Source organism: Larimichthys crocea, chromosome XI, assembly GCF_000972845.2.
Source record: "Larimichthys crocea isolate SSNF chromosome XI, L_crocea_2.0, whole genome shotgun sequence".
In the NCBI taxonomy this organism is placed as follows: Eukaryota; Metazoa; Chordata; class Actinopteri; family Sciaenidae; genus Larimichthys; species Larimichthys crocea.
The window spans coordinates 23026891-23038464 of record NC_040021.1 but is presented as its reverse complement, the minus strand read 5'-3'; the positions used below and the strand labels follow the sequence as shown (position 1 = coordinate 23038464).

The 11574-nt window shown below is 41.3% G+C and overlaps 1 protein-coding gene across 3 annotated transcripts in view; it reads right to left on the bottom strand.

Annotated features, from left to right (window-relative positions):
- Positions 1-223: 223 nt before the first annotated feature.
- The window catches only part of rtn3 (reticulon 3), a 34201-nt gene continuing 22850 nt past the window's right edge, over positions 224-11574 (bottom strand). For all 3 annotated transcript variants that reach the window (XM_019273526.2, XM_019273527.2, XM_019273528.2), the window contains 5 exons: positions 11170-11308; positions 7937-8006; positions 5398-5444; positions 4313-4371; positions 224-3469 (listed from right to left, as the gene is read on the bottom strand). In XM_019273526.2, coding sequence (XP_019129071.2) covers positions 3421-3469; positions 4313-4371; positions 5398-5444; positions 7937-8006; positions 11170-11308 — 364 coding nt within the window. In that variant the 3' untranslated portion in view covers positions 224-3420. The remainder of the gene's footprint in view (positions 3470-4312; positions 4372-5397; positions 5445-7936; positions 8007-11169; positions 11309-11574) is intronic.

Genomic DNA, 11574 nt, shown 5'->3' with positions numbered 1-11574 from the left:
TGTGTACCACTGTGATAGAACTTGGACTGGATGATGTAACAGCACGTAGGTTCTAAGTGGGATGTCAAGTCTGCATGTGACTGTTGACACTTAATGGTTTTAGTATGGTGGCCTGCTCTAAAATTAGAAACTCTAATCCTCTCTACCCAAACAGAACTGACAGACGCATCGACTTAAATCTTATTTTAGACATTTCAGAGTGAACAGAAGAGATCACAGCTCGGTCCTTTGACGTGTTTTTATTAATTTCACTTTGACATCAGAACAGAGACCACAGACTTTTTTTTCTGTTTTCTTTTTTTTTTCCTGCAACATCTTTTTTCCCAAAGCTTCAAAAAATTGGAACCAAAGTCATAGCTAATACAAAACAGAGCTGATGTTAGTGAACAACGTCTAGATACCAGTAAAGAGTCAAAAGCAAAACAAGACAAAAAATAAAAAGTCAAACACACTCCTGCCACACACTCCCATACCTGATGAAAACACGGGGACGAACAGGAAGAGGAGGAAAGCAACATGCTGTGAGGGAACAAGGTCAATTATGAGTGGACTTTTATTCAGATTATATATTACACTCTAAAGAAAGAAGCCAACTAGATTCAGAGAAGAAGTCATCTATTTAGTCTTACAGGAAACATGGCCTGTCCTGAACTAAAGGTTCACTAAAGGTTCTGTGCATGTGGAAAGCCTTTACAGCAGTGAGGTGAGGTCAGACTGACACAATGTTAAAGGCTCAGTTCAACTAAAATACAAACTAAATGTTTCCACCATCCATTTGACACCACCTCTCTCCCCGTGGTGTCGGCCTGGAGGTAGACGTCTCAAAACCCGGCAAATGTTCTCTTGCAATTTGGTTGAACCAAACATCTGTGAAATCAAGCATTTACATGGAAACGACAACTTAGCCTTTAAAAGCTACAATATGCAACTTCCCCACATTCAAATAAATAAACAGGATGTGTAACTGAGAGGGTGAGGTGGGGTGAGTGAGGTGGGGGAAGGATAGCATCTCCAACACCAAATGTTGAAATGTTGCATATTTTGGCTTCGACAGCCAGAGTGTGAATGAGACACACAGTGAAGACGACACACAGAGGAGGGCATGCATGGGGGGGAGGAATGTTCCAGAAAACATTCAGCACACTGGCAGATGTCGGAGTAGTTACACTGCATCGACAGGCAATGAAGGATGATCTTCTACTGTTGGCCATTCAGTATTCAGGGGACACTAACTCCATGCAAACTCACTGCGGGGCACAATGAAATGGACCTTCTATATATTCATCCCGTAAAACAACATGGAGACGTAGCAGTAGTGCTAACGTGACTTTTACGGAGTTCAAAAACACCATTAAAACAATCACGAGTAAGAATCATATTAAACAAAAGTCAGGGTCAACAATATGATACAGCCTATAGAAGGGTGAGGGTCTGTTTCCAGCTTACACTATGACATGCGCTTCATGGCAGTCAAAAAAAAAAAAAGAACAAATAGAGCTTAATAATAAACCCTCCCCCAAAAAACTGCTTCCATTGTCCCGGCTACACTCTACTCAGACTGCACCTCTCGTTTTGTTCCACCAACCCTCTGATCTCAACTTCCTGTCAGGTCACTGAGGTTTGTACAGAGTCGAAAATGTGCCAACAAAATGATTACAGGGCATTCACTTCATTTTACCATAGATACCAATGTTACAGCCAGACTCACACTGTTAACAAACGTCTGCCCTGTGATTCGGATCCGCTCCAAAATATGGGCTCGTCTTTGGCCCACGTCACACCAAGTTTAATAAAAATCTGGTTGGTGGTTTATCAAAAAATGGTGCTGACAAATTGAAAACAGAACTAATTAGTGATTCTTCTTTTACCTGTTTAGAAGTTAAATTAATATTCAAAAATATATTAATTAATTTTATTATATAAAATAAATACATTTATAAATTCATGTCAGTTTTAGTATAAATCATTAGTTTGGGCGTCAAAAAAACTTTAACCGTTATTTCACTTGCAAGCTTTTCTTCCAGAGCTTTCAACCATCTGTCTTTCTTCACGGCTCTGCAAAAAGCTGCTAAGTGTTTTAAGTTATACGTTTTTTTGGTCAAATAAAAACGGAGCACGGTGAAGGCCTGTATTCATCGTGGTGGCACGCTCTAAATTTAAACAGTGAGCTGGGAACCCAGTTTGGGATCGAAGGCCATGAAAACACATCAGAGAGCGTCTCTCTTCACTTATCCAACAATCAGGAATTATTTCTCAAGAGGCCTCTGAAGGACCTCCAGTTTAAAAGTATGAAGCTCAACAACACTTAACAGAACTCTTACAATGCTGTTGTCAAGCTAGTAGGGAGTCAAAGCAGCCATCCTATGATTAATATTAATAATAGTAATAAGTAGTGATGAGAAGAATCAAAATGTACAAATGAACGTTAGACCTCAACACTTTGTGGCTTGAACAGGTGCAACAAAAGAAGTTAGGACTGCTGTACGTGAGGGAACTCTCTTTGATATAAAAAGCAAGGCTAACATGTTCCATACAGCAGAGAGAGCCTTTACTTGTCTTAAGGTGTATATACAGAGAACTTCAAAAAAATGCATCTGATCAAAAGACGGTGAACTAGACCAAATTATCACAGCTGGTTCAGTGTTCCAATCCTTTTATTTCAGCCTGCTCGTGGGTTTAAAAAAAATAAAAGTTCAGTGCATTGCAGAAACGTACATACAGAAGTGCCTGTGAGGTGAATGGAAACAGACTAACAGGCCGATCAGTAACAGCAAACCCATTACCAGCTTCTAAAAAACAAAACAAAAAAACAACTCATATCTATCCTGACAACATCTGTAGAGCGAGAGCAGGAGAAGACTAGCCACAATAACACCCAAAAGCTTGCTTTCATTTCTTTTTCTATTTTTTTTTCCTCTCCTGTAACTTTTCCAGCGTTAATGATCGTTAATCTCAGAGGAAATGCTATTTAGAGTACAGACATTTGCTTTTTGTGACATAACAGCCATCATCCACCCCCTGCTTGCTGTACACGACCAAACCAGGTCATAGATTCAGTCTAGTTCACTCGACCCTGCCTCTGTTCCCCTGTGGCAAATGCCCACAGACAGTCGGGGTCCGCCGCGGCGTTACATCACTTCCTCACTAGCGACGTGCTTCCTGTCTGCACAGGCACAGTTCTTTTTAATGCTTGCGAGTTAAGCTGCGCAGTAGTTTTACATTGAATATCGAATAGCTCAGAGATTTTCTACCTAACAAGGTTCAGTGTAGTAGGGTGCTGATGGTTGATGGAGTGTGGGGGGGTGGGGTAAGACTGGGGGTGAGGGTTATCGGGAAAGGGGTAGGGGAAAGTAAGGGAGTTTAAGATGGTGATGGAGATGAGGATGATGGTGACATGGAGGTTTCTAATGGGGGGGTTGATCATTCGGTTTTGGTGCGCTTCATGGCTCCAGGAAGTTTCTCTTGCAACCTGAGAGAGAAAAGAAAGACAAGCATTACTGATGAAAGCTACACTGATTGTGTAGAACATCCATTCCTCCACCGTTACCAAAACCAAAACCAGGACCCTCAAAGGGAAACTGATACCATTTTATATATTGATTTCTGGGGTGGAGAAACACAGCCTGAACTTTTATTTGATGAGATCATCATCCTGACTAGGGCTGGGCGATATGGACCAAAAGTCCTATCCTGATATTTTTTAGCTGCATGGCGATACTCGAGAGATCAGATCTGTGGCCGGATAATTTCATACATCTATTACTAATGGCCTGCTGGTAAATCGCACTACCACCACTCTTTGTCGCTATATTTAGCCTCTTTTCAGACCCTCTAGTAATTAGTTTTTTTCCAAAAAAGCGAATAGCAACAAATCTAGTGACTTTTTCTGGAGTTATTGGAGACTCTGAAGTGACGACGTCAACGAGCAGCGGGAGATATATACACGATATGGTCTCGTGCTAGGCCTATATATTGTGTTTGAAAATATATCAATATATCACCCAGCCCTAATCCTGATACCCGTTTTTCCTGAAATATATTCCCAGATTTTATAAATTTTAAATCAGACACAGACGTGTAGTACGGCCATACTTTCAAATGTGTTGGTGGCATCTTGACACATTGAACCACCACCAATTGTACACTACGTTACATCGAAGACCAAACACTCTTTTTCCGCTAATAAGGATCCTAAAGCATGTATCCTTTGATAAGTCTGGACTCTATATTTGGTGATCTCATCTGATACCTTAAAAAGGTACCGAGTACTGATACCAAGCCCTGCTTATTACGGATGATTAGATTCACTTACTTGGCCATTGTGGTGTTGACTTGGGTACGTGCCAGGTCGATGTACTGATCAATCTGAGTCTGGAAGAAAAGATGAGAGAGACGGTTAAACAAATACCAAACTAGTGAGAGCTGGGGGTTACAACTCCAAGACATTTGCTTAATGTAGAGCTGAAGCAAGTTGTGTTGGCAGTCAAGCCGTCTCAGTGAGCGCTGAACTCAAGAAGACAAAGACGAGTGGAGAGTTTGGGGACCTCAACAAATTTCTGCTTTTTGCTCGTGATTAGAAAAGGTTCTGTTGGCTCAAGCTGAAAGTATTTTGTAAGAGTCAGCACCTTAGGTCATGGTAGTATTGTTTCTTTGGGTTGTAAATTAGGATAACCCAATGAGCCTAAGATCGACAGGCTGATCGAAGCAGTGTCAGCAGTAATGTGGAGATTCTCCAGAGAGCGGAGTCTAAAGGCAAAGCTCTTTATTTACAAGGAGGAGATAATCATTCTAACCCTCATCTCCGGTTATGGATTCTGACTCCAAGAATTAGATCATAGATACCAGTAACAAGTTTAGAAGGCATGGATGATATTGTTTGGAGCATACTCCAGGCCTACAGAACAGGGTGAGGAGGATTTTATATTCCATCTGGCATGATAAGGTTGTTGGGATCCCACAGAGAGAGAGAGCGAGCTGGAGTCAAGAGCTAGTTAGAGGGGGTTCTGTGCCACTTTGCTTTGCTTGCTACCACTGCGATGTGATGAGTGGCAGAGAACCTTTACCACATGGTGCTGTTAATTCTTTTACTCCTAGACATGTTTTTTTGGTGCCCAACTTGTTTAACAACCTCACAGTTGAGGATGACATTTGAAAACATGAACTGAACTGAATAAAACAAAAGATTTTTCATGGGGTGCATCAACATGATGATCACAGCCCCTCTTATTTGACCCAACTGACTTCATATTCTCAGCTGGCCACAGCAGTCATCCAGTGAGCTCACTGCTGATGGCCATTCTCCCCAACAACTGAGGTCATCGCTGCTCTCGGGGAGAGTCTGAGACTCATCAGGTGACCTGGGAATGGGAGGGGAGAGGAGTGCAGGGTCATGCTCACCTTGTTCTTCTCGTAGATCGGTGGCACAGCGAAGAGGAGGATGTTAGCTGGAGGACACAGAGAGAAGACATGTCAGGAAAACCAGAGTTTTCATCTCCACACACTCACTGTGCCATCTGTGATTGTGAGCATGCAGCAAAGAGTGTAACATGTTTATCAGGTCGAGGTGGGATCAAAGCAACACTGTTAAACTTGCAGAACTATTCAGCTTTCATGTAAATGACAGAGAGCTGGGCCAAACCAGGGAACTCTGAATATTACAGCAGACGCAGCACAGCTAAGCCTCTCACCGTACATTAAGTCTATTAAGTGTCGACTGTGCTGGTGTCATTTTACCACCATCTCTGCAAATACCCATCAGCTAACCTCTGTGACAGCCCTGTTTGGACAATCATTCCATTTGCATATTATTTGTGCACAGTGTGCAAAGGTTCACTGGAGGACAAAAAAAACAAAACACCAACAACAAATAGATTTTCATATTTCTAATTATAAAGCAATCTTCTCCAGAAATACACTTTGAAAAAGTCAGAGAAATGCACACAGCTCAGATTCAGAAACCACTTCCATAAGGCTGTGATGTCACAACTATACAGTCACCGCCAGCCACGCCCCCTGGCACACCCACCTGGACAGGTATGAATGAGACAAAACAACAATATCCTGTTCCTGTTCGAGTACCACAGAGAAGTGCTAGAGAAGACCTGTTAAACTGTACTGACATGTTTGGCTCTTATAACCACAAACAGATCTTGGACATGGACATCAAAACTTCACATTTAAACTCTGGAAAAGTGGAAAATACACAACCTTTATTATTTAAAGATATGTTTCATGTGTAAATGTGTATTACAGTTTGTGTGTACTAATTTGTTTGTAGGTGGATTTATGAAGACAAACAATACCTTAGTTTGGCTTCTCCATCAGTAACGATAAAGTCCGTGTAGAGAAAGAATAAATGTGTGTTCTGAGTTTGTCAGACCAAAGAAGAAAGTGTTATAACCCAGCCAAATTTTAATCATCAAAATATCAACAAGTTTATAAAATGAATATTTGGTGTCCATTCAGCCATTTTGAAGCGACTGAAACGTGTCAGATGAGTTCAGAAAATGACATGACTAACTTTGAAACACTCTGAGCGAGATGAATTCATCTCTATCTCTCTGCTAGGGGTGCAGGGTGGCTCGATGACACACTGAGGCCACCTTTTAAGGACCGCCCACAAAACCATGGACTGAAAACTGGTGAAAAAAAAAAAACTCTTTGGACCTCTAACTCCACATTTCACTAATGTATCATTCAATGTCTTTTCACGTTTTCAGCAACTAGTTTCCAACATATTTAATGTGTTTTGAAAGAAATCTCAGAATTGTCTTTACAAAGACTTTAAATATAATTTGCAGTTTAAGTGCATTAAAAAAATGCAGAAATTAAAACCAGACAAAGTTCATTAGAACGTGGACATTAAAATATATTTTAATCCATGTTCACTTCTGTAACCAAAGCTTAACCTTTGAATTTAATTTATTTATTTTCTACAAACATGATTCATACATGTTATACATGTAATCATGTTACATAAAACAAAGAGATCTTGTTAGTGTTTAAAAGCAGTGAAAGGTTCATGTGGAGGTTTACATTAGTCCACTTAGAGAAGAAACATTTTGTGGTGAAGCCAAACGATTGGACCACAGAAGAGCAGAGCATTAGTGTGTGCTGCCCTAATGAGGAGCATCCATCATGGGATGGTACAGCGAGGTTAATTGGTCACCACTTATACAACCTTATAGCCTCTGAGCCAATCCCGTCAACCCACTGCACGTCACTTGGACCACCAGACTAAATGAGCATGGTGGCCTCATTAAGACACCCGAGGGACATTACGGTCTCACAGAGACTTCTGTCTGCAACATTTACGTACTGCTCTTCTTCAGTAGCATGCCATGTTATTATGTATGCTTCTCTTACCAGAATCTGACTCTGCTCACACTTACATAACTGTCTATAATGTATAGTTTGAGCTCCTACCTTGGCCCCGATGTAAAACTCTTTTCTCTGACTTTCCATGAATAGACTGAAGCACTTCTTTGACCTATATTTTGTCCTTAGACTGGCTGAAGCTAAAAACTGCCCTCTAACGCAAACAAGCTGAGAAATAGTGAAAGGAACAATTTTAATTGACCAATTCTGAAAATGCAGTCAAACTGTCTGCAAATGTCACCATTACTTTAATTAGAAGGTAGAGATCTCATTGGACCGTGGTTGGTTGACCTGACCTGGCCTGGCTTGTGGCCTCGGTCCATTAGAGATAATCAATTTCAAGTCTTAGACAGCTACTTCTCATCTTCTGTGTGTCAGCTGTAAGAATGAGGAGACATTTCCTCCCCCAATATGTGACTGTGAGGTGTGTTCCATTTAGGGTTGACTTTAAATTCAGACATTTTCAATGGGAGCCATTCAATGGGCAAACATCCACTTCTTCCTAAACCACCATGAGGTGTGTGAATGTGGTGTAAGTCTTGGTTCCCACGATGCTTACCCAGGATGAGAATGGTGATTCCATTGAAGACGGCTCCTACGTAGGTGAACAGCCACATGACCACGGCCAGCTGGTGAGAAAAACAAACAAAGAAGCCCACAGGGCCACTCAGTGAGGTGAAGCATTTGTAGGACAACATCCAGCACTTCATGTTAACCTAGTTCATTACTGTTTAATGTCAACATCATGTCCAGAGAACAGTGGCCTACACAAAGGCCAGAAAAACACTCTGCTGATGGGTGGAATTACTTGTACTATAGTGTCTCAAGAAATAAATCATCTTTTTCACTTATCATCATCGTCATTATTTCCACGTCACTGTTGACAGTCAGAAATGTGGAGGAGGGGTTGTGCCCTTGAGTTGCTGTGAAGCATTTAATGTGAAACATCTGTTTTACTTTCATTAACAGTAGCTTAACAGCAGTCACTAAATATTTCTAGTTTGTGGAAATCACTGAATAAAACAGTGTGTTAAAGTCGAGCTGAGGGCAGCAGAATGTGACATGACTGATGGGAGATCTGTGGAATGTACATCATGCTGAATTTATTAAAAGTTCAAACAGGAGCAGATGAAAATAAATATTATTAGAGACAGACTTCCACTTTTGCCGGTCCTTGTGCTCCCTCCAAAGTCAAGAATACTTTTAATAGTTTTTTAAAAATTATTAGTTTTTACTACAGTAGCATGCAGAGGTTTAGTTTGTCCTACACTCAAGGATCCATTTCACTTGGTGCTTTGTGCTGATTGTAGAAGCCAAAACCTACACGTGTGTCTCTGTGTGTGTGTGTGTGTGTGTGTGTGTGTGTGTGTGTGTGTGTGTGTGTGTGTGTGTGTGTACAGTTTGAGTTGTTAATTTGTGTAGATCACACACGTTCTCTTGATCACCTTAAGTTCCAGTGACTGGCACATTATTATTTTTACCTGTTTAGTAGTGTTGGGAAGTTCGAGTCTTTAACTGACTTGGATCACTTAATCTTGGACGGTAAATTGAACAAATATTTTTTTGAGTCATTTTATTCATTCACTATTGCAGTGTTGTAGCCCAAGGAACATACTACATGAAAATGAAGGAATCACTCACTGAGACTACTCATTACTCCAGAGTCATATAAGAGATTAGTTCAAACTGAACGATACATTCACGACCAACACAGCACTGTTTACTTGGTGGCAGGAGTCAGACAGAGGGTGAGTTATGTTGAATGATAAATTAATATTTTCTGTTCACTAAACTGGAGCGGCCGCTATCCATTAAAAAAAGGCGACTAAGAGGCTAAGCAGGCTCGCACCTTGACATGTTCAAACCCAAAAATCAAGAGTCACGTGTCAATATGCATCATGTCATCTCGTATGGTTTCGTCTCATATAGTCACGTTATACCACTTTAAGTTGTTAATAATTGTGGTGATGGTGTTGAGGGCTTCCATCCTGATCAGTGGAGTGATAAATGAGAAGTGAAGCTCAGATAATATTTCATGTGGACCTGTTATTAATGCTGCTCAGCTGACATAAGCCCTGCTCTGATATAATCTGATCAACTCTGGTCTGGTGGTTTATGCAGCCTGTTAAATTAGTCACAGGTAATCTCTCGGGCTACACCTCACTACGACTCTAAGTGTTTACATTAGTGACACAAAGGCAGCTGGTTTAGGATGACTCCACACCCTGCACATGATCCACCCATACAGGTGTTCTCTTGTGCAGCCTCCTCTCAGGAGTATGTAGGTGTGGACAGACCAAGACAGAGTCAGAGCTCCTGGTTTCTCCTTTAAGGGAGGAACAACTTCCACATTTACCCTTTGTGTTTCAACATTTTTATCATTCCAAATAAACACCTGTGTGGGTGTGAAGGGATTTAAGGGATAGGCTCGGACTCAACTCAACAACCCAGAGCTCGGGGCTTTCTAGAACCTGAATGTTTAAGAACCTTGTATGAGGTTCTTCCATGCGTTTGCACTGCACTAGAAACTGGGATGTTTTGGATACACGTCATTAAAAAGGCCACAGTGGGACTGTCCTCATTTCTGTGTTCTGTCTGGTAGGCGAGAGAAGTAAGCAGTTGGAGGGGGGACAGACAACAATAGAACATGGTGCTGATACGCTTATTGATCTTCTTTCATGTTTACTTAACCTGAAATATTATATTTTAGATTTGCACGGGTGAATCCAGGACAGTGCTGGGCCGGGACAAACCGGATGGGAGCCTAAAATGGCATCCAGCGCCTTGAACCACTTTGCTCCACTGCACACTTTTGTCTATATTTATGGTTCATGTTTTAAAGTTTTACACTTTTGTCTCCTCATTTCTGCCAGATTACCTGTTTTAAGTCTGCCTCTGTCAGCAGTGCATGGTATGTTTACTTCAGGTCTTGTGTGTATACTAATAAAAACTTAGTTACAGATTTTATATTCTGTAAATGTGACACACTGGACCTTTAAACATGCATTTCTGAATAAACAAATGAAGGACTCATTTTTATCACCCACTTGACGGGTCTAACTCAGACCTCTCAGCCGATCGCCACACTGTGGTTTTGTCTCCTCCTCATTCACACTTTTCAGGTCCAGTCAGGACAGGAGGATTGATTACAGCAGCCAATGACTTTCTCTCCACGTATACATGGCATGTGCACACTGTACTAGGCGGAACTTGAACTTATTCATTACATCATAGTTAGACCCACTTTCACCCAGACTGAATGAGCACATACTGTTTTCTAGTCTTTGCTCACTCAGGGTTGTTTCTTACACAGATGGTTCAATTTTCTGATTAAAAAAAAAAGTTAATCCTTTAGTTTCTCCTCTGTCTTGATTTTTTAAACTATGATAACACTCAAACATTCTGAAATGAAGTGTGAGCAGACAGCTGGTTTGATTGGTTGGTTGATCATAGTGAGACATTTCATGTGTTTCGTGACAGCTGCATCAATGCTGTGACCTCATTGTAAATTTCGATCTGTAGCTGTTTCACACCACGTGTTTGGGTTATATTCCCTAAATAATCATCATCCAACCACATATTCAGAACTCCTGTGGTCTATTTGAATGATATAATTTGACAGATTTCCCCCAAGTGATGGGTTACTGCTGTATCAATCAGAACTATGAAAAGGCTGCACCCAGGAGAGGAGTCTTTATGGGACAGAGTGGGAACAAATTCCTATTCTAAGCAGACTAAATGATTAAAAGTCAGTGTGACGGTGGACGGTGAGTGAAGGCTGGAGCTGCTCACCTTCAGGGAGTCCACGAGGTCCTCGACCAGGAAGAGGCGGCTCATCTGCTTCAGGGCTCGGTTGATGTAGGTCAGACTGGCGTCCACGTGCTTGCGGAAGGTCTCTGGGGGAATGCTGACATCCTTATCTATCAGTGATCTGGAGGAAGGGGAGGAGAGGAAGGTGAGCACAAAATGAGGGTTAGCATTTAGGCTGAAAGTGCTGCAGGAAAACAGAGAACCAGACTGCAATGAGAAGGAGGAGGAGGAACCTAACAGGAAGTCTACAGATTTCTGACTTTCAAAGCTCTTGCACTCTCAGGAAGTCAGCGTGATGTTTTGAAACTCAAGTGTGACGAGTTGTTTCAAAACTGAGAATTGAACAAACATGAAATTCTCACATTTTCATCAACTTTAGTATTTCTC